Source organism: Hippoglossus hippoglossus, chromosome 18 (genome assembly GCF_009819705.1).
Source record: "Hippoglossus hippoglossus isolate fHipHip1 chromosome 18, fHipHip1.pri, whole genome shotgun sequence".
Lineage (NCBI taxonomy): Eukaryota > Metazoa > Chordata > Actinopteri > Pleuronectiformes > Pleuronectidae > Hippoglossus > Hippoglossus hippoglossus.
The window spans coordinates 13063072-13083946 of record NC_047168.1 but is presented as its reverse complement, the minus strand read 5'-3'; the positions used below and the strand labels follow the sequence as shown (position 1 = coordinate 13083946).

Here is a 20875-nt window from a genome sequence, read left to right as displayed (position 1 = left end):
GCACTTGAGGTCGTCCACTTGTTCGAACATACGCATGAAGGATGAGTAATGCAGTGGATTTCCATGAAAAACTGGAATTTCTCTTGTTGCTAGAAGGGAGAGTCTTTGTTCTTTAATTAGCATTTCAGTCATTTCATTTCGTCTTTGCATGATTTTCAGCGTTTGAAAATGATTTTCATGTGTGAATTTTGATCATCCTTGTGAGGACCTCTCTTAAGAGGAGGCTGCACATACACTTTGGGAACGCTGGGGGCAGTAGAGATATTTAGAAGTCCCTCATCATCATCACCACCAGCATCATTGTCATCATCATCATCACTTTGTGTTGAGTCATATCCTTTATCATACTTTTGAAAATCGTATCTCTCTTTGGAAGGTTCAAGTGTATCACTTTCTGCACTTGCTTCGGTGATTTCAATTTCCAAAGATAAAGCTTCTTCTCTAGCTTGAAATTCAGAACTTAACTTCTTCTTTGTCGAGTTGATGCTTCGTTAATGACTCGATATTATTTCTCTTTATTGTCAATTGTTTCAATTCAGCCTTTCTTACTTTCCTTTGCTGCTCGGGTTTTGCCTCAGGAGCCCTTTCAGTGAATTTGATCTCTCTTTCAGGTCCACTCGCTCCAGGCAGGTTTATCTCCTCTGTTCCGTTGAGACATAATTCATCCGTTAAGGCTTCGCACTCTTGAAACGTGACCGATGATACAGCTTCACGTAATTCACGTTGAGGGGTATTAATACTGGCTGCGTGTAAGGCAAACGCGATCCTTACGTGCAGTGTCATAACTCCAATAATGCGTTTCAATATTAATTCATAATTCGATGACGAAGCGAAGTCTTCTTGCTGAGAGTTTATCAACTTTTGTTCACGCTTTCGTTTCTCCCTTTCATACTAAAGCCAGTCAGACGCCATACGACACTTCCAACACGCACACATTTATTGTCTTCTTACCGTGAGTTGAACCGCTTGCGGGTCCCGTCGCAGAGACGAGCTGGATGAGTGAGGTGTGAGGCGGCCTGACGTCTAGTGCAAGTCAACTGGTAGCTTAACGTGTAGTTATTAACTTATGTCCAAGTTCAAAGAAGCAAAATAACAAACGGTAATTAATGAAAATCAACAACAACAACCGAAAAAGGGCGTCATTGTCTCTCGTCACACACCTGGTTCCATTAACCTCATTGCGCTGTCTGTGACGTCACTGGCTGGTATTAGTCTCAGCTATAGTCAAACTTGTTCTAAACTAAAATGGCTCCAACAGATAAAGTGATGTGACATTACATTCTACTTGTGCTGCTAATGTTTTCTTTTAAACTGTTCACACTACATTTATTTTTACATGAATCCAGTTTTGAGTTAACGAGCTATTTCAAGTAAAATTGTAATTGTGGTAGAAAGTAGAATTCGTCTCATGATGGGATCCTCTTAAAGGTGGAAAATCGTACAAGAAGACAACGTTGCGATTTTTGATTTATTTCACTTTATTGTCTGTGGAGGATCTTAATTAATTATATCTTACTTAAACTTTAAAAAGACAACAACATTTTTAGTGTTAAATTTCTATCTCTTGCCCCCTTCTTTTTTATCCTCACTTTGCTCCGCCCTCCCACCCCGCCCTGGGAGTGACGATGACCTTGTAAGGTAACGGTTGCAGGACCACGCCCAGGCGCCCCTGCAGGTTGGGTGAGGGACCCCCATCGGGCAGCCTGAAGCTCATTCGCTGGAGCAGAGAAGACAAGAAGAGAAAAAGCTCCAGCCTGGCCAATGATTCGCCAACACAGACCCGAGGCCCCGCCCCAAATGGCAGGAAGAAGGTGGGTGTGACCCGCTGACCCTTGTCGTCAAGGAAACGATCTGAAAAGGGTGGAAAAGACAAAGATGGTGTGTTCAGGTGCTCTTTGGAAAGCTTCTAAAGTGAAATGTTTGTGTTTTGAACCTGGGTTGAAGAGGTCAGGTTTGTCCCAGTGTTCAGGGTTGTGGTGAATCGACCACATGTTGACCAAAACACGAGTCCCAGGACCGACAGAGTGACCTCCAATGCTATACCACACAGAGAGAGAGTCAGATTGTTAATGTTTATTTATTTGTATAATTAGGAAACACTTTAATTCTCTGTTTGATTCTTTATATTTCAAATGTACTGATGTAATCTGTTTGTCAGGCTGCTGTGTTCTTTGGGCTGAGTCAGTCCATAAACCAATTTGTTTCTATTTGTTTAAAATGCTGACGATCTGACGAACACTGTATAGCTATGAAGCTGTGGAGGATATTTGTGTCGTTGCAGATCCTTGTTTAACATCTGTATTTTTAATTTGTAATTAAAATCTTTTCTTTGGCTGGACCTGTTTGTGAATGCGCTGCACAGCTTCTGCCACCAGGTGGTGCCCCTGAGTCTGTGACGTGAGTTTTGAAGCAGAAGAAGAACAATTCTTTAAGTTTTCGTCTTTCAGCGGCTTTCGAGGAGTGTGTTCTCTTTTGTTTTTGTTGTAAAGAACAGAAATAAAACCACCTCAACAAAACCGTAAAACCCTCAAACTACGAGTTGGTCATGAAAACACAATGAAGTTTCCTCGAATCGACGATTGCTCGACTGGTCCTTTCTGCTCCGGTGTGTACGTCTACCTGCTGTGGGTCATGGCGGTGTGTGGGATCAGGATGGGGCTGACCGGTCGAATCCTCATGCCCTCGTTGATGACACAGTCCAGGTACGGCAGCCGGCCGCGGTCCGACACGCTCACTGCTCGCTCGTTGCCAATTTGTTCGTCCAGCTCCTTCTGCACACGATCCTGGACCTGAAGCGTCCAAAATGATGGAGGACATCAGAAGTGAAATCAATGTTTTCTCGTTATTAGGACTCAGCATCTTATAATTACTAATACTTTATTCCAATCTGTATCTATCACTGAAGAAAACAGTTTTGATTTAGATTAAACTCCCTCAGCCTCAGTCTTCCCGGTGGTGTTACCTCCGGGTGGTGCAGCAGGTAGGCCAGGATCCACAGCAGAGTCGTGGACGTCGTCTCCACTCCGGCTCCAAAGGCCTCGGCCGCCGTCATCAGGACGTGGTCGTCTGTTATCAGCTCCCCCTCTGATCCAGACGACCTGTCCGTCTTACCCTTCAGCAAGGCGTCCAGAAGGTCACGGGGGTCACCGTCACTCAACGATGCCTGGATGTGTCACAGAGGAGGTGCGGGTTTCCACGATGAGTTCGTCTCATAGGTTCAAATGTTTTTTATGATTTGATTTAAAGTCAAACTTTAAAGAGAAACCCAAGATGATGAAATGTGTCTTGTGTGTGTTTGTGAGTCACCTTGTGCTCCTCGAGTTTGCGAGTGAGGAGTCGGTCTCTGACGATGATGCAGTCCTTCAGTTTTCTCAGAGACGAGTTAGGAAAGACCTGAGGGACGGACACAGTGTCAGTGTGTGTGTGAGGACTGACAGTTTGAAAAGAGTAGGGACACTTTGGACGGGACAAACTTATAAAATGAGCAGCTCTCTTGAGGACGCCTTTAGTAAGTCAGGATATTTTGGAGAAGTAGGACATATTACAAAATGAAAATTTCTTTAAAATGAGTACATTTTGATCTTTAAGAAAAACTGAAGAAATTTTAGAGAATGAAGACATTTTGAAACGGTTTGAACGTTGTCCTCAGAGGTCAAAGGTCAGAACTAGGTTCAGGTTCCCGCACCTTCATCCAGGGGTAAATGTCCACCAGTCCTCCCCTGGTGATCGTCTCCACAATGCCATCATTGTATTTGATCACCTCCTGCAGCTCTGCGTCGCCGTGGCGATAGGTGGTGCTGAACACCAGTGTGCACACAACATTGGTGATGGCCCTGGTCACCGCGGGAGACGGATCGAAGCCACGCCTCCCACCAGACAACAACTCGACACAGAGACTGTCCACCGAGGACAGAACTGGAGAGGGAGAAATGTCACAAAGTGTAAATATACATAGAAAAACCTTAACTGTGAAACAGGAAGTTGATCAGCAGCGTCAGCACAGAGGCGCCCCTGCAGGTTGGGTGAGGGAGCCCCGTCTGGCAGCCTGAAGCTCATTGGCTGGAGCAGGGACTGTGACTGGACAGTTTTGGTTCATGAGGTGGTAATTTAAAATTTTACTTCTATAACAATGGATGAATGGAGAGTACCGATGTCCTGCAGGCGACTGGTTCCTTCTCCGAACAGAGTGAAGGAGTTGTGGACGAGGCGTCGGTGTAACTTCCAGAGAGGAGAATAATCTGCAAACGCGATGTCTTTACCTCCTCTAGTCAACAGGTCGGTCGTCACCTGCGCAGGAAATGAGTGATTAAACGATAACGAGTTAAACGAGTTATCTTTTCATCAACTAATCGATTGATCGATCGTTAATGTGTCGTCTCGTGTCACCATGCTCGGTCGTCCAGCGAAGTCCCTCCCCCGCTGCAGGAGAACCTCTCGGGCGTGTTGATGGTCGTTCACCACCACAGTGTAGTGAGGGCCGAGGTAGAGCGCGTACAGGGAGCCGTACCTGACGCACAATAACATGTTGTTAAAAACATTAACAACTTCGTGGAAACATGACAAACATTATTGACAACTTCCAGACGTTAACAAGTTATTAGAAATATGTATTTCTTCAAAAACTAATTTTACCCTCTGTAAACGACTTTTTCTACACAAGTTCAACAAGTTCTTAAAAATGTTTACTAGTTCGAACATTATCTAGCTCTTCTAAATTTAACCAGTTCTTCCAAACATAAACTAGGTCATTTAAACTTTAACCAGTTCTTAAAAATGTTGACCAATTCTAAACCACTTTTTCCAAACTTAAGCTAGTTTTTCAGTCATGAATTACTTCTTAAAAGCATTAACCAGTTCTTTTGAACATTAACCAGCTTTTAAAAATGTTAACCAGTTCTTTTAAACATGAACAAGTCCAGAACTTCTCGTCTGTCACTAACAGGATCAGAAACTTTAACCAATTCCTAGCCAGTTCTTCCAAACATTAACCATTTTCTTTCAAATTTCAACCATTTTTTTCAAACTAACCAGTTCTTAAAAACATAAACTTGTTCTTAGAAATATTAACCAGTTCTAAACTAGTTTTACCAAACATAAACCAGTTCTTTCAAACTTTAACCAGTTGTTAAAACATTAACTAGTCCTTGTTATCACATGGCTTCTGTGACAGCAGAACTTGTTGTCCACTCTCCTCCAGGATCAGTTAACTAACCTGTTAACCAGCCGAGTGAAGAGCAGGTGAGGGGGGAGACGTCCTCCCAGCCAGGGGAGGCTGCCCAGCAGGGGGAGCCGCGGGATACATGGGATGGAGGGATGAGGAAGAGGAGGAGAGGAGGGATGATTGGTTCCAGAGCGACGAGAAATGAAGAACAAGACGACGAGAAGGAAGAAGACAAGGAGGACGAGTGAAGTGGGGGAGGGAGGGAGAAAGATGCAGGGAGAGAGAGAGGAGAGAAGACGAGTGAACATCATGAGAGATGAAGAGAAAATGAAAAGAGCGAGAGAAGAGTCGAGGTTTTAATCTGAGAGAGAAACCTTGAATATGTCAGAGGTCACAGGGTGTTGATATTACTGTATCTGTGTCCTTACCATCACTGTGTGTGTGTGTGTGTGTGTGTGTGTGTGTGTGTGTGTGTGTGTGTGTGTGTGTCTGTGCGTGTCCTTACTATGACTGTGTGTGTATAACCTTGATGTTATCAGGACGTCCAGACCTCGTCGTCAGCTCTTCTGTCGTTTCACTTTTTCATGATAGACTAAAGAAAAACATAAGTTTTAAACATTCGATTAAAGACCATAAAAAACGTTTCAGCAAACAAAATAAAAAACAACACAAGGATATTTAAAAAGTAAGCATGAAGAAAATAATATAACTAATCAGAATTACATAGTTAACGAAACTAAAGATTAGAAACTTTAATTATTTATTAAAAAAGTATATCATATCCTTTTTACTGCAGTATAATATCTTATTGTTTTACACTCTGTTTCATCTCTCACTTTTCACCTGCTCTGTTCAGATATCATTTTCATTGATTATTATTTACATTAATTAATCTTTTAATAACATTTTATTGTTACAGCAACAAGTTAAAAACTAGATATTGAGTTCATTAAAGATGTGATTAAAACAAAATCTAAATAAAATCCCCAGTACAGTGGTTGCCATGACGACAGTGACTCAGTGAACTGAAGTGTTCCCACACTTTTGACGCCTTGTCTCTTCTGTGTCGTTAGCAGTGTTTGTCTTCGCCATTTTTAAAACATTTACTGTAAGAGAAGAGACGCACGGGATTGGCTGGTTTACTGCCCCCCCCCCCCCCAGGAGACGTTGCCACAGTGTGTTATTACAATACCGACTAATCTATTAATAAGTTAGTTGCCAACTTGGCAATTAGAATTAATGTTTTTGCCAGCCTCGTTTTAGTTTTTGTGTGTCTCTGTGGTGGTTTTGTTTTGTTGTGACTTACTCTTAGTCTCACTGGTGATATAATAATTTGTTAATTTGGAAGAAAACCCTGCAGCTTCTATTCTTGACTCCGTTTTACATAACGCTGGCCTCAACCTCTCCCAGTTACCATGGCGACAACATCACAGCAGCTGAGCAGCGATGTGCAGGAATGTGAAATGTGGGGCAGTGATATGTCATTATCTCTCTACCTCCCTCTCTCTCTATCTCTGTTGTTTCTCTCTCTCTGCTAAGGTCTGTGTGTGTGTGTTTGTGTGTTTGTTTTAAATGTTTTAAGGTCTCTCTCTCTGTGGTTTTTCTCTCTGTTAAGGTCTCTCTCTCTCTCTCTCTCTCTCTCTCTCTCTGTGCGTGTGTTTGTGTGTGTGTGTGTGTTTGTTTTAAGTGTGTTAAGGTCTCCCTGTGTGTGTGTGTGTGTGTGTTTGAAGTTTGTTAAGGTCTCTCTCTCATTCTCTCTCTCTCTCTCTGTTGTTTTTCTCTCTGTGTGTGTGTGTGTTTTAAGCGTGTTAAGGTCTCTCTCTCCCTCTCTCTCTCTCTCTCTCTGTTGTTTTTCTCTGTGTGTGTGTGTGTGTGTGTTTTAAGCGTGTTAAGGTCTCTCTCTCTCTCTCTCTCTCTCCCTCTCTCTCTCTATCTCCCTCTCTCTCTCCCTCTCTCTCTCTCTCTCTCTCGCTCTCTCTCTCTGCAGCACTGCGGAGCTGTCCGTGGTTCTGAATCTCGGCTCCTCTGTGCGACACAGAAAACACAAATGTTTATTTGTGTCGTTCTTTTCACAAAATGTCTCCTGGTTGATCAATAATGTTATTGATGATGTCATCAGCTGCTGTTGAATATTTTCGGCCGTAGCTTCATCCTCCTTCATTACATAAAGTCCATGTTTCTATTATTATTATTATAATATATTCCACCGCTTGTGCGACTTCAAGGTTGTTGCGTGTTGTTAAACTGATTGTTTCATTATTTCTCTTTGTGGTTATAAATAATCTTTAGATGATTTAAATAACGTTTTAAGTTCAATTCATATAGATGTTTACGATCCCTGTTGAATAACCAATGAATGAATTCATGTGATGACAGTTGAGGGTGAAGAACAGAGGATGGTACAACGTGTTAAGCCCTTTGAGACAAAAGTCACCATAAATATATGACACACAATTTTAAATCCTAAATATTGATTGTTATTATTATTTTGATCGTGTCAGTCATGTGATCTTCCATTGAGGTTGAACTCAACAACATGGCAACTCACATTGTGTCTTTAGAATGTGTCGACAACAGCAACAACAGCTCGTCAGTCATTCATCAGTCTCTCCTCATTCCTCCATCATCCTTCCCTCCCTCTCTCCTGGTTGTGTAATCTCCCTCTCCTCTCCCTCTCTCTCCTCTCCCTCCCTCTCCTCTCCCTCTCTCTCTCTCTCCTCTCCCTCTCCCTCTCTCTCCTCTCCCTCTCTCTCTCTCTGTCGGTCTCACCCTCTCTCTCTCTCTCTCTCTGTCGGTCTCACCCTCTCTCTCTCTGTCTCACCCTCTCTCTCTGCCTCTCCTTCTCTCTCTGTCCCTCTCTCTCTCTGTCTCACCCTCTCTCTGTCTCACCCTCTCCCTGTCCCTGTCTCTCTCTGTGTCCCCCTCTCTCTCTCTGTCTCTCTCTCTCTCTCCCCCCTCTCTCTCTGTCTTGCCGCAGTGAAGGGAACCCCTTTTCTCTCAGCTTATGTCGACGTTTCTTTCCCGCCTGTCCTTATATGGTATGGGGATACCCGCCGTCACAACCGGATGTTGTCCATGTTTGGGCAGCTGCGAAGCGCACGGCGGGGGGAATCCCTCGCTCCGGCTCCAGCCAATGAGGCCGGGCCGGGAGTTACCTAGGAGACGGAGAGTATAAAAGAGGCAGCGAGCGGAGGGAGCCCAGCATCCTCAGCATCCTCAGCATCACCGAGCTGACTAACGGAACTCACCGGCTCCGGTTTAACGGATTAATCGCCTGGTTTGATATAAGCGCGAACGGCGCGAGGGAATCCCCGAGTCCATCCACCACACACCTGAGCTCTTTTCCTCCACACGTCACACTATGCTTCTGGAGCGCGAGGACAGCTTCATGTCGGAGTTCGAGGACGCTTGCAGCGCCTGGGTGGACAGCGTGAGCGCGTGCACCAGCGACGGGACCGACTCTGACGTGGGGTCACCCTTCTGTCAAGGTGTGTGTCTGTCAATCAACGTGATGTGTGATGTGATTGGTGGAACAGAGCAGGTGTGTGACTGCAGGTTATCGATCAGCTGATGATTATGTAATGACTCTAACTCCTCCCCTCTCTCTCCAGTCTTCTCTCCGGGGACCGACGCCTCTGACTCAGATTTCTTCTCGGACTTCAGTGACTGCTCCTCGGACACGCTCTCGCCCTCCCTCGGTTACACCGGCAGCTTCTTCGCGGAGCCGGACTCGTCTCCAGCGGCGGCGGGACTGAGCAGCACCGCGGACGCCATCCTCAACATGATCACAGAGATTGTCGGGATCTGCACCGAGATGGAGCAGCAGGGCGACACCGGCTCCCCCCGAGAGTCCACCCCGTCCCCTGCAGCTGTCTCTCCGGCCACAGCCTCCCCCTCATCCCCGCTCCTCAGCCCGTCTCCATGCAGCCCTGCCCCGGCTGCAGCTCAGCAGCCTCCCGCCTCCATCTCTGCACCGGTGGTGGTAAAGAGCGAGTTTGTGAGCTCCAGCTGCAGCAGCGGCTCTGCTCCACTTTCCATGAGCGGGAATGATGCTCTGTTCTCGGCCACTGTCGACTCTCTGCTCCCGCTGGCAGCTCTGGAGCAACAGGTGGATGTGGCTGAATTCATCGAGTCTCTGCTGAACTCCGAGGCCGGCCCGGGCGAGCTGAAGGCCGCCTGTGAGGTGAAGCAGGAGCCGCTGGGGCTGGAGGAGTGGCTGAAGAGTTTGGCGGCGGCTCCGGTCACCGGAGGAGATTCTGGCAGTTACGTCATCAGCAGACCGGTGAAGACGGAGCTCGTGCAAAGCGAACTCCACTTCCCCCCCGCCCCTCACCTCCTCTCCTCCCTCCTGCAGGGCGCGTTCCCAATAGTCAACATCGGCAACGTGCACGCGGCAGGAGCCCCCAAACTGTCACGCGGGGGCAGGAGAGCTCCCGCCAAGAACGGACTTAAAGTGAAACCGTTCCCGTGCTCGGTGCAGGGGTGCGAGCGCCGATTCTCGCGCTCGGACGAACTGAACAGGCACGTGCGCATCCACACGGGACAGAAGCCGTTCCAGTGCACCATCTGCGCGCGCAGCTTCAGCCGCAGCGACCATCTGACCACGCACACGCGCACGCACACCGGAGAGAAGCCCTTTTCGTGCGACGTGTGCGGCAAGAGGTTCGCGCGCAGCGACGAGAGGAAGAGGCATGGGCGCGTGCACGTCAAGCAGCAACTGCGCGCCCAAATGATGGCCGCCTACTCTCTGGCCCTGAACGCGCCTGGCGTGTAAACAGCAACACGATTGTTTTTGGCCAGTGAGGCCGATTTAAAGCTTCAGGATTTGAACCGTCTACCGGAAAAGCGTCAGAGTGACGTTTCCACGTGACGTCACATTGAAGGCGATTTAAGCTGAGACCCCGAAGAAGTGGAAGATGTTTACAGATGTTTACAGACGTTTACAGATGTTCAGGGGACTGTGGTTCGATGTGGACGCGGACGAACGCTGCTCTGCAGGAGGACTTGAACTGTCAGACTTCCTGCCGGTGTTAACCTCTGAGCCCGGAGCGTCCGGTGCAGGTGGCGGAGCTCTGAGATGCTTCTCGGAGCCTGGACGTGATGGAGGCTACCGGAGAACAGTCCGTCTGACGGAATGTTAGACTGTATAAAATATTTGGTGCATGAGGACGTGACCAGTGAAGAAACTGTGTGATGTCGTTTCCTGTTTTTATGTCACATGACTTTATATTTGACACGGAGTTCTATGTTTGTAACACATTCTATTTTTCTATGGTTTGTTTACCTCTTCATGTCAGAGTGTGTATATTTGTACGAGTCGGACATTAAATGATTGTAAATGATCTTCATCATGGTCGTTACCATGGCGACTGAAGGCAGCTGTGATCAGCTGAGCTCAGTGTTTACTGCTCCCTGTTGTGCATGGAGGCTGCTGCTGCTGCTGTCAATAAACAAACAAACAGAGAGAGAGAGTCCTGCCTTCTTCTTCATCATTATCATCACTACCATCCTCCTCTTCTTCATCATCATCATCATAAACAAACAGAGGGAGTCCTGCCTTCTTCTTCATCATTATCATCACTACCATCCTCTTCTTCTTCATCATCATCATCATAAACAAACAGAGAGAGTCCTGCCTTCTTCTTCATCATTATCATCACTACCATCCTCCTCTTCTTCATCATCATCATCATAAACAAACAGAGGGAGTCCTGCCTTCTTCTTCATCATTATCATCACTACCATCCTCTTCTTCTTCATCATCATCATCATAAACAAACAGAGAGAGTCCTGCCTTCTTCTTCATCATTATCATCACTACCATCCTCTTCTTCTTCATCATCATCATCATAAACAAACAGAGAGAGTCCTGCCTTCTTCTTCATCATTATCATCACTACCATCCTCCTCTTCTTCATCATCATCATCATAAACAAACAGAGAGAGTCCTGCCTTCTTCATCATTATCATCACTACCATCCTTTTCTTCTTCATCATCATAAACAGAGGGAGTCCTGCCTTCTTCTTCATCATTATCATCACTACCATCTTCCTCTTCTTCATCATCATAAACAGAGGGAGTCCTGCCTTTTTCTTCATCATTATCATCACTACCATCCTCCTCTTCTTCATCATCATAAACAGAGGGAGTCCTGCCTTCTTCTTCATCATTATCATCACTACCATCCTCCTCTTCTTCATCATCATAAACAGAGGGAGTCCTGCCTTTTTCTTCATCATTATCATCACTACCATCCTCCTCTTCTTCATCATCATAAACAGAGGGAGTCCTGCCTTCTTCTTCATCATTATCATCACTACCATCCTCCTCTTCTTCATCATCATAAACAGAGGGAGTCCTGCCTTCTTCTTCATCATTATCATCACTACCATCTTCCTCTTCTTCATCATCATCATCATAAACACACAGAGAGAGTCCCGCCTGCTTCTTCATCATTATCATCACTACCATCCTCCTCTTCATCATCATCATCATAAACAGAGAGAGTCCTGCCTTCTTCTTCATCATTATCATCAACATCAACAAACATTGAGAGTCCAGTCTCCTTAATCATCGTCATCATCATCGTCATTATCATCTTCCTCATGATGTTCCTCTTAATCTTCAAGTTCCTCTTCATCATTGTCATCTTCGTCATCAGACCACATTTCTTTTTACTTTTTGTGTCATCCATCAACAGGTTGCTGTTGCCAAGCAACAAATGGTCCCATTAGTTCTGTCACTTTAACAGTTTGTCCAGTTTATAAACTGTGAAGGTTGTGTTGCCATGACAACAGCAGCCCAGAGAATCAAGTTTCCCCCCAGTTAAATTTTTTTAACTGTGTGTGTGTGTGTGTGTGTGTGTGTGTGTGTGTGTGTGTGTGTGTGTGTGCGTGTGTTTGTGTTTGTGTACGACATCTGATCACACTTAGCCCACTCTCTGCAGGCTTTTGGCGCCCTCCAGTGGTCATTAGACTGCACTGCAGATCCTCTCCTCAGTAAGTTGTCACTCTTCAGACTCTTTCACCATTTCAGTTCCTCATGTCGTCGATTGATTGAGGAGGAAAAATCACTTCTCTGAAAGAACTAAATACCTACAAGTAAAAGTAGATAAGCTTCATTCTTCCCCAATTATACATTTGTAAGCTCTGCTTTAAACTTTACTTGTACAGAATCGATCAAATGTTTTTGATTAAAAACTTAAATAAAGATATTATGAATAAATAAATTGCATGAAATCAAAATTATAACATTTAGCAGATCGTGAAGAAACTGTTTGTTTTTTTATCTAAAAACATGAATCTAAAAATAATTTCATTAAATTAACTAACAGGGGGCGGAGTTCAAAGCGTCTGCCATCATCCCAACATTGGCACTGATACGTCACGCGGCTCTTACGTCACAGGAGCACGCGGCGGATGCAGGAGGACAGGGCACACACACACATGCACACACACTTGCACACACACACATGCACACAGGCACAAACAGCTCGGTTTCAGGCCGCTGCTCCTCCCCGCACGAGACGCTCCCGGTACCAGACTGATGTGGATCGATCCGCACGAGGTGGAGCGAAATCCTGACGGGAACCATGGCAACGGATTTTTATCATGAGGCATGTGACGCATCAGATCCTCGTTAGGTGAGAGTTCGGTTATCTTCTGTCTCTGCTGAGGATGATTTCAATTATCGATGATTTTTGTTCTCTATCAATCGATTTGTTAATAAAATATCTGAAAATTTAAAATTGCTGCGGGGAAAGTTTTACTGTTACGGAAACAATCATTTGAATAGTCACAGATTGATTGTTAATCGATTCATCGACTGATCGTTGCAGCTGTAAAGTGTTTTTATTGTTATTTATTAAGTTAAACAAGCTGCAGATTTATATTTGTCGTACAGACATTGTTGTGATAATTGGTGTTTGCGTAAAACCACAACATTTTTAAGTTATGGCAGCGTTATCGTCATTGTTACAATAGCAACTACTTGAATAACGTGACACATCGCAGACATGGTTCATGAGAAACTAATGCTTTTGGATGTGTTTGCTGTGGTTCACTGTGGCCACCAGACGGCGCTGTGACTTCAACGTAATCACGTGGCGGTTTTTCTTCGGAGGTCAACCTCAATTTTCATACTTTTCTAGAAAGTTTCACATCACGTCTATAAATAGTCACCATTAGTGTTAAAGTCAAAACCCGATTGTTATTTAAACTTACGTTAAGATTTGGAATTCTATAGAAATTTACTTGTAATGGATTATTTTTGTATTGAGACTTCATACATATACATTTTGTTCCAACATATACTAATTGATTGGGGAAATGTTTTTAGATTTTGGACCCTGTAAACAGGTATAATATTTTTCAGGTTAGCCACAGATTATATCTTTTTTAAATTTTAGTTAACGTTGAAACGGATTTATGACATTAAACTAAGGGTTAATAATTAAGGTGTAACATGGACGAAGACATGTATGTGTCCACGCCCCAGACGTTTCTTTCTTCCTGCTCATCCATGCGTAGTTTAAATTCCTCTGCATGGGGGTCGACCAGAGGAGATTCAGCCTGTGGGGGGTGGTAGACGCACGCTTCACTAGCAATTAGCATCATAGGATAACACACACACGTCCTACTCATGTCAAATCCAACAGGCGAGGAACTCCACAAGTTGGATTTGACACAAGTAGGACGTGCGCGTGTGATGATATTTAAACATGTCTTTTCCTTATTCGGCTGTTTTCAATCTGCAGATTTCAGTCCCATTAAATTTTCATGACCACACGAACACACTGACCCAGTTTTTAGTCGTTCTTTAGAACCACGTGTGTGTGTGAATACGCTACGACTATTTCCGTCTCCTCCTTTCAGTTTGTCTCTCTGCTGCAGCGTTTCCATTGTTTTCTGATGTGTTTCTGTTTTATCTTCCAGGTCTGCAGCTCCCTGGTGAATCATGTCTTCCTCCTCCTTTTCCTCTTCCTCTTCCTCCTCCTCCTCCTCGGAGTTGCCCTACTTTTGTCCTCGATGTGGCGACAAGTTTCGATTTTCGTCTGTACCCGAGCTCCGGGCTCACCTGGTCAGCCAACACACGTATGAGACCCTGCTGGTGCTGTCCCAGGTATTTCATATATATATATATATAGATCTGTGACTGCGTATGGAGACGATCAGTGACTGTACACAAAGACAATTATTTCATGTTTCAGACTCGGGTCAGAAGCTCCAGACCGGGTGTTCTCCTCCCACTGCCCAGCCCTACTGTAGCCCAAAGACAGGGCTTTTCTCTGGGTATGGAAGCCCGGAGCATCCCCCTGCAGCTGGCCTGCCTGGATCTGGCCTCGTCGTCGGCCTCCATCAAACTGCTGAGGGAACTGTTCAGCTCCTCAGATCTCGCTCCTCCTGCAGCCTCCACAGGACGTCCAGAAGACCCCCTCACCGCTCTGGCCGTGCCCGGCACTCTGGAGCCTTATCATGGGAAGGAACTTGGCGAGGTCCTGGAGCTCCGGCTGTCGGTGGGGATTGGGCTGGAGGAGCGACTGGGACTGGGGCTGGACCGTAAAATTGCCCAGACATTCGCGGAGGTGGAGGAGAGGCTGAACCGCCGCATGGGCCGACTGAAGGTGGCGCTACAGACAAGGGAGGCGGAGCTAGAGAGGGAGAGGCGGGAAGGGGAACGACTGAGGAGTGAAAAACAGGAAGTGGAGGAGAGGGCGGCGTACTTATCCAGACAGGTGGGTGGAGCTGTGATGCCAGAATGAAACCACGGTGACAGATGATATAAAACCAATTCTGGGAATTGACTTTCATTGATGATGATTTGTGTTCCCTCCGTCAGGTCTCGGCTGCCGTGGAGATGACGCAGCGAATAAAGAAAGATCTGCAGGGAAAAGAGAAGGAGCTGAACGAACAGCAACAGTCAGTGTTTCTCATACTCACACATTTGTAATCATGATAATTGAAACTAAATGGGGCTCAAGTTGCAGCTCACAGTATAATGGAGTCAGTAAAATGCCAATTGGATGTGGTACAGTCATAATGTGATGGTTAAAATAGAGACATTAATCATCTTTGGTCTGTTTTTGTTTAAACTCCTCAAATTGTATCTGAACAGAAACAGAAAACTGTGTAATACAATTTATACGATCACAGATCATATTATACAGCATCATCATGTATTGAAAAGAAACAACGTGATGCACAGACAGAGGAAACGTCCTGTTTAGTCTGCCTCACTGCACACACACACACACACACACACACACACACACACACACACACACGCTGCTGTGATGATTAATATGAGTTGACAGTGAGACACAGCAGCCCTGAGGGTGTGTGCGCTTGTGGTCAGACTCTGCATGTTGTTATTTATCTTTATGTTGTTTTATATTCATCATTATCTGCATTTAAATCTCTATTCGGGGACGGACATATCAACAAGGTTATATAATTAGAATTAATACAAGAGCCTACAATAGATCATATTCAGGATGTAACCAATACTTATTTTATTCTCGTTCTTTTATTTATAATTTGTCATATGAAACAAAAACACAGAATTGTGCATCAGCGGTTCATATTTTTTCTCTAATGTTTTTCACTCTGCTGCTGAAAAACATGATGTGTACACTCATGAAGTGTATTTTTGATCTTCCATTTTTAACTGTTTTGCAGGGACATGGTCGACATCGAACGTTTTCTGAGGGAGACAGCGGAGAAAGAAGCAGAGGCCAAAAGCAGACTGCAGGTGGCGCTAAAATCCTCTGATATCTGTTGTTTGTATTTTCACTCCCTCGTCACCTTCTCGCTCGTTTGGTTTCCAGATGTTCATCGAGACGTTGCTGGAACGAGCCGACCGTGCAGAGAGACAGTTACTGCAGCTCAGCTCACACACGCATCACAATCAGTACACGCACCACAACGACAGATACACACACACAGATGTGTACGCCGACCCGTACACACTCGCAGAAGTTTACACACCTGGACCTGGGCGACGAGGCCGCAGCCTGGACGGCAGCAGTGACAGCATCATCACAGACAAGATGCAGGGAACCATCGGCAACCGGGTGAGAACAAATTCAACATACTATTGTATATAATATTCATTTAAAATGTAGAGAACGAAACAGGATGAAGTCAGGCTCCTTTTGAAAATGTCAATTATAGAGAAAATATTATTTCCACGTTTGGTGATTTTTATTTTTGCTTCTTTCTCTTCCTCTTCCTCTTCTTTGTCCTCCTCCTCCTCCTTCTCCTCATTTTCTTCTTCTTCCTTTTCTTCTTTCCCTTTCCCTTCCTCTTTTTCTTTCTCTTCTTCTTCTTCTTCCTCCTCCTTCCTCTTCTTCCTCCTCTTCCTCCTCCTCCACTTCTTTCTCCTCCTTCTCCTGTTCTTCTCATGTTTCCTCCTCTTCTTCTTCCTCCTCCTCTTCCTCCAGAGGAGTTACAGTGTGTCCGACTCCTGCAGACTTGACGAGCAGCCTCACAGCCTCCCTCACTACAGGTGCATCAACAGATATAAAACACCTCAAATCTTTGATTCACAGAATCATGTGTGAAAATAAAATCAGAAAATATATTTTCATGCTGAATGAAAAAAGCAGGTTATAACTATTTAGAGCATCATATTTTACATTTATACATTTATGAATTTCTCATCATATTGAACAGAACCACTCTTCATCTCTCTAACGTGTCCTCTGTGTTTGTCTTTGCAGTCGTCTCTCGGGGGGGATGCGGACCTCGTCGCTGGGTTTGGGGGGGTGGGACTGTGAGGGGGGGTCGGTCCAGCACCAACCCCGTCACTACCCCCAGCCCTGGACCCGACAAGAGAGATTCTGGTGAGTAGGATCATCGGTTATTTACTGGTTTATCCAGATCATCCTTGTACACTCGTATAAACCTCGTTCGTATAGTTATTTATACAATTATTTGTTTTAAAGTAGTTTTAAGTTTTAATAAACTGGATTCAAGGGAACAAACAAAAAGTCAAGGATAGTAAAACCAAAAGATTTCGAGGAATTCAAAACTTTATTAGTTTTGTTTAGAGCTTAAAACAGATTATTACCTGAAAATGAAAACAACACATAAGACTCAAGGATGAACTAACCCGAGGTCAAAGGTCACGGTGACCTCATGAGTCAGGACATAAAAACAGTGAGTGCACTGGTTGGTGGAAGCAAACAACCACAGCGGCGTATTTCTCGTTTCTTCTTCTTCCGCGTTTCCAGGGTCGGGGACGAAGGATGTGCTAGAACGTGGAGCAACAGAAACCGTCGTCACCACAGCACTGAAGAAGAAGAGGAGGAGGAGGAGGAGGACGATGATGACGAAGACGAGCGATGTTGGAGCAGCGCTGACATGAGGAGGCTCGTATTTGCCAGGACACACACACCTGGTTCAGGTAAATCTGTTTCTTTTATCGTCCGTAGTTTTTCTTTCCCTCTGGTTTTTTGCTGACTTTGTGTTTTTTCAATAGACATCCCCTCCTCCATAGGCTCCACCCCCTCCCGTTGGCATGCCGACAGACAGCTGGGGGCGGACACCTTGAGGCTGAGAGCCGGGCTTTTCTGTGTCTTCCCATATTTGGACGTGCACTCGTTGCTGTGTGCGGCTGCGGTGTGCACTGATTGGCGGTTCGTTGCCAGGCACCCGGCGGTTTGGACACGCCTCCGGCTGGAAAACGCCAGAGTGTCGCCCGAGGTACAAGAGCCTGCATCATCTTCATCATCATCATCATCATCATCATGTTAAGTGCAGCATCATAGAAGCAGCTAGGGTGACCGTAGACGTGTTGTTGACCAAAACATGTTTTGTCAGGCCACCGTGACCTTTGACCTCCAATCAGTTCATCCTTGAGTCCAAGTTCATCTCGTTCCTGAGATATCGTGTTCAAAAAAGTAATATTGCCTCCGGCCACTGGGTGGCGCCAGCCAGAGACATAAAAATGGAGCAAATAGTTGGGGACTATTTTCTGCGGTGGATGAACCCACATGTGCGTCTGTTTGCGTCCGTACTGTACAACAGAATGTGATCGAGTTATTTTCTCATGTTCCGCTGATGTGTTTGTTTTGTGTGTAGTTCCTGATCACCCTGTCTCAGTGGTGTACGCAGACTCAGACTGTGGTTCTCAACTACCTGAAGCCACGAGGCAGACGAGCCAATGAGACGCGAGAGGATTACCACGGGAGCACCAGGTAACACACACACACACAGACACACACACGATAACCTCTAACCTAAACCTGTTGAATCAACCCTTAAACACAGCGTCTTGTTGTGTCTCAGGGGCAGTCTGGAGTCGGGGGTGGAGGCTCTGCTGCGGTCAGCAGGGGGCAGTCTACTCCACCTGTCTGTCTCTCAGTGTCCTCACATCCTCACGGACCGGACGCTGTGGTTGGCCAGCTGCTACAGCCGCAACCTGCACACGCTCACATACAGGTGAGTGTTCACCTGTCTCACTCTCGACCTGTCTGACAGTTCACCTGTCTCACTCTCTACCTGTCTGTCTGTACAGGAGTTCTTCAGATCCTCTCTGCCAGGAGGTTCTCTGGGCCCTGGGCGCCGGCTGCAGGAACATAAGCAGCCTGCAGGTGGCGCCAGCTGAGCCCTGGTCAGTGCACCCACACACTAAACGACACAACACAGCAGCAGTTTAATGTTTTAACATTTTAACGTAATAAAGTTTTAATAGGTCGTCCGTCTTGTCCTGTTTTAAGCCAACAACCCACACGATTTGGAAACCGTTGCTTGCAGACGATTGGTCGATGCTGGCCACACCTCTGCTCCCTCAGTGTGGGCGGGGCCGGCTGTGGGACTCAGGGATTGGCTGCTGTTGGTGAGTGGCAAAAACGTTTTCACATTTATTAGAAACAATGTTTATGGATGAAATAAAAAGTGAATGTTCACGTGTCTAACGTGTCCGACACTGTCGTTAATCACTCTCCCTCCCTGCAGTGCGAACCTGCGCTCACCTGCAGGTATTGGAGTTGGAGTGCATTACCGATCTCGGCCTGCAGGTGGCGACAGAGCTGTGTGATGCCGGACTTAAGAGTCTACAGACTCTGATCCTGACACACACACCTGTCAGTGGTCAGGCCATCCTGCACTTCCACAGTGAGACGCACACACACGCACACGTGCAAACACCAACTTCCTCTTCCTGTCAACACACTTACTTATCATCACTAAATGATGAGTATATTTCTGTGTGTGTGTGTGTGTGTGTGTGTGTGTGTGCGTGTGCGTGTGTGCGCAGGCGTGTGTGATAACCTCAGGTCCATCTTGGTCGAGGTCTCAGCGTCAGATTACTTCGAGGAGCCGGACACTGAGGAAGCTCGACACCTGTTTGGAGAAATTCTCAGCACGTTAAAGGTGAGTTGGTTAAAAAACATCAACTGGTAACCATAGCAACAGACTGCGACTGCTCATCATGTGAAACGTTGTCACGAGTTCTTTTCTTCTTCCTCAGGTTCTTCAGCAGCGTCCTGGACTGTGTGAGGTCCTGCAGGTTAAAGCTGAAGGATTCTGCTGACCTGAACACACACACACACACACACACACACTTTGTTCTTTTATACCTGTGAGGATGTGTTAATCCACAAACAGAAGCAGTCGAGACACATCACTGTCTAAAGCCCTTAAAGAAATGCGTAACACAACTCTTATTGCTCTTAAATGTGTCACTCACACTTTTTCTCTAAACACCACGTCTTTGTTGCACTTTTCAAAGAAGATCTCCTCCCTGATCTTAAACCCTCAATCTCCCTTAACCAAACCTTAACCTCCGATAACAATTTCAATTACAATGAAATCCCCTTTTCTTGTTTAACAAACTCAAAATAACCCTTAATCTCTCACTAGCTGTTAGTTTTACGTATGCACCCTTTAAAACGACAGTAGCAGCAATAAGGATTTAAATAAATCCTTATTCCATCTTAACTGTAGTGTAGTCACAGAAAACCTTAAATCTTACTTATTATTAAAATATCATAAGGTAATTATGATTAAAACAAATCTGATTCTTTAACTTTACCTTTATAAATATGCACAAAACACAAGTACGCACAAATATTTTTGCACAAGCACAAAACACAGATTCATGCGCCAAAGAGATCAATCAGTCAATCAGAGTTGATGTAAAAGTGAAACCATCATCATGTGTTTAGAACCTCCATGTGTCATATCATCATCAATAAAACGTTTTCTCTGCAGTTTGTCAAAACTTTTGTGTTATTAATGAACAAAACGCTCGACTAGCACAACCAGCAGAGGGCGCTGTTCCTTCAAACGTCGTTGTTTGATGAAAACGACAACGACATGATTGGCGATCGAGAGGAACGGAACCAGGCTGGAAGAATAAGACCGCGTTGGAAATGTCTGAAGCTGCAGTTCCTCTAATGTCCACTAGAGGGTGAGTAACTGACGAAATCTCCGACTTTGTTTTACAGGATTTAACAATTAGTTTAAAATGAGATCAAAAAATCTGATCATGTGATGTTGAAGACAACAAAGATGCAAAATAACCACGATTGTTTATTTCTGACGTCTTGTTTACTTTAGTTCAGTGAATAAATGATTGAGCTAATTCAGAGCTTTGTTTCAGGAAGTGACTCGACCCGCCTCTCTGTTTGTGATAAAACCATCTGAGCTCAACTTCCTGTGGGACGAAGGTCAAGTGCAAAGGTCGTCCCGCGATGTGTGTGTTTGCAC

At 45.3% G+C, this 20875-nt stretch overlaps 3 protein-coding genes across 3 annotated transcripts; 2 read left to right on the top strand and 1 right to left on the bottom strand.

Moving 5' to 3' along the window:
- Positions 1-1472: 1472 nt before the first annotated feature.
- Positions 1473-5469, bottom strand: LOC117751868 (steroid 17-alpha-hydroxylase/17,20 lyase). The gene is made up of 9 exons (XM_034568874.1): positions 5213-5469; positions 4387-4507; positions 4149-4287; positions 3686-3915; positions 3307-3393; positions 2963-3163; positions 2620-2789; positions 1934-2037; positions 1473-1851 (listed from the first exon to the last, which is right to left on the bottom strand). Exons 1-9 carry the CDS (start codon positions 5467-5469, stop codon positions 1586-1588), a joined length of 1575 nt encoding a protein of 524 aa, XP_034424765.1. The 3' UTR covers positions 1473-1585.
- A 2905-nt stretch (positions 5470-8374) lies between these two features.
- Positions 8375-10624, top strand: LOC117751876 (early growth response protein 4-like). Its single transcript, XM_034568895.1, has 2 exons — positions 8375-8649; positions 8773-10624. The coding sequence occupies exons 1-2, from the start codon at positions 8523-8525 to the stop codon at positions 9933-9935; spliced, it is 1290 nt and encodes a 429-aa protein (XP_034424786.1). The 5' UTR covers positions 8375-8522; the 3' UTR covers positions 9936-10624.
- Positions 10625-12558: 1934 nt separating this feature from the next.
- LOC117751841 (F-box only protein 41-like) lies at positions 12559-20146 on the top strand. Its single transcript, XM_034568828.1, has 17 exons — positions 12559-12804; positions 14096-14282; positions 14371-14895; positions 15000-15079; positions 15839-15911; positions 15988-16233; positions 16603-16667; positions 16882-17004; positions 17395-17567; positions 17643-17866; positions 18245-18360; positions 18452-18604; positions 18681-18776; positions 18883-19001; positions 19121-19279; positions 19422-19537; positions 19635-20146. The coding sequence occupies exons 2-17, from the start codon at positions 14118-14120 to the stop codon at positions 19695-19697; spliced, it is 2496 nt and encodes an 831-aa protein (XP_034424719.1). The 5' UTR covers positions 12559-12804; positions 14096-14117; the 3' UTR covers positions 19698-20146.
- Positions 20147-20875: the final 729 nt, after the last annotated feature.

What these genes read in the sequence shown, in the direction of transcription:
- LOC117751868 (XM_034568874.1), bottom strand. Translation starts at nt 5,469, where the DNA reads ATGTTCACTCGTCTTCTCTCCTCTCTCTCTCCCTGCATCTTTCTCCCT. An exon ending in TCGCTGGACGACCGAGCATG is followed by an intron (nt 4,288 to 4,386) that starts GTGACACGAGAC and finishes TTTCCTGCGCAG; the next exon opens with GTGACGACCGACCTGTTGAC. An exon ending in GCAAACTCGAGGAGCACAAG is followed by an intron (nt 3,164 to 3,306) that starts GTGACTCACAAA and finishes TGACACATCCAG; the next exon opens with GCATCGTTGAGTGACGGTGA.
- LOC117751876 (XM_034568895.1), top strand. Translation starts at nt 8,523, where the DNA reads ATGCTTCTGGAGCGCGAGGACAGCTTCATGTCGGAGTTCGAGGACGCT. An exon ending in GGGGTCACCCTTCTGTCAAG is followed by an intron (nt 8,650 to 8,772) that starts GTGTGTGTCTGT and finishes CTCTCTCTCCAG; the next exon opens with TCTTCTCTCCGGGGACCGAC.
- LOC117751841 (XM_034568828.1), top strand. Translation starts at nt 14,118, where the DNA reads ATGTCTTCCTCCTCCTTTTCCTCTTCCTCTTCCTCCTCCTCCTCCTCG. An exon ending in GTGGCGCCAGCTGAGCCCTG is followed by an intron (nt 18,777 to 18,882) that starts GTCAGTGCACCC and finishes TCCTGTTTTAAG; the next exon opens with CCAACAACCCACACGATTTG. An exon ending in GGCCATCCTGCACTTCCACA is followed by an intron (nt 19,280 to 19,421) that starts GTGAGACGCACA and finishes GTGTGTGCGCAG; the next exon opens with GCGTGTGTGATAACCTCAGG.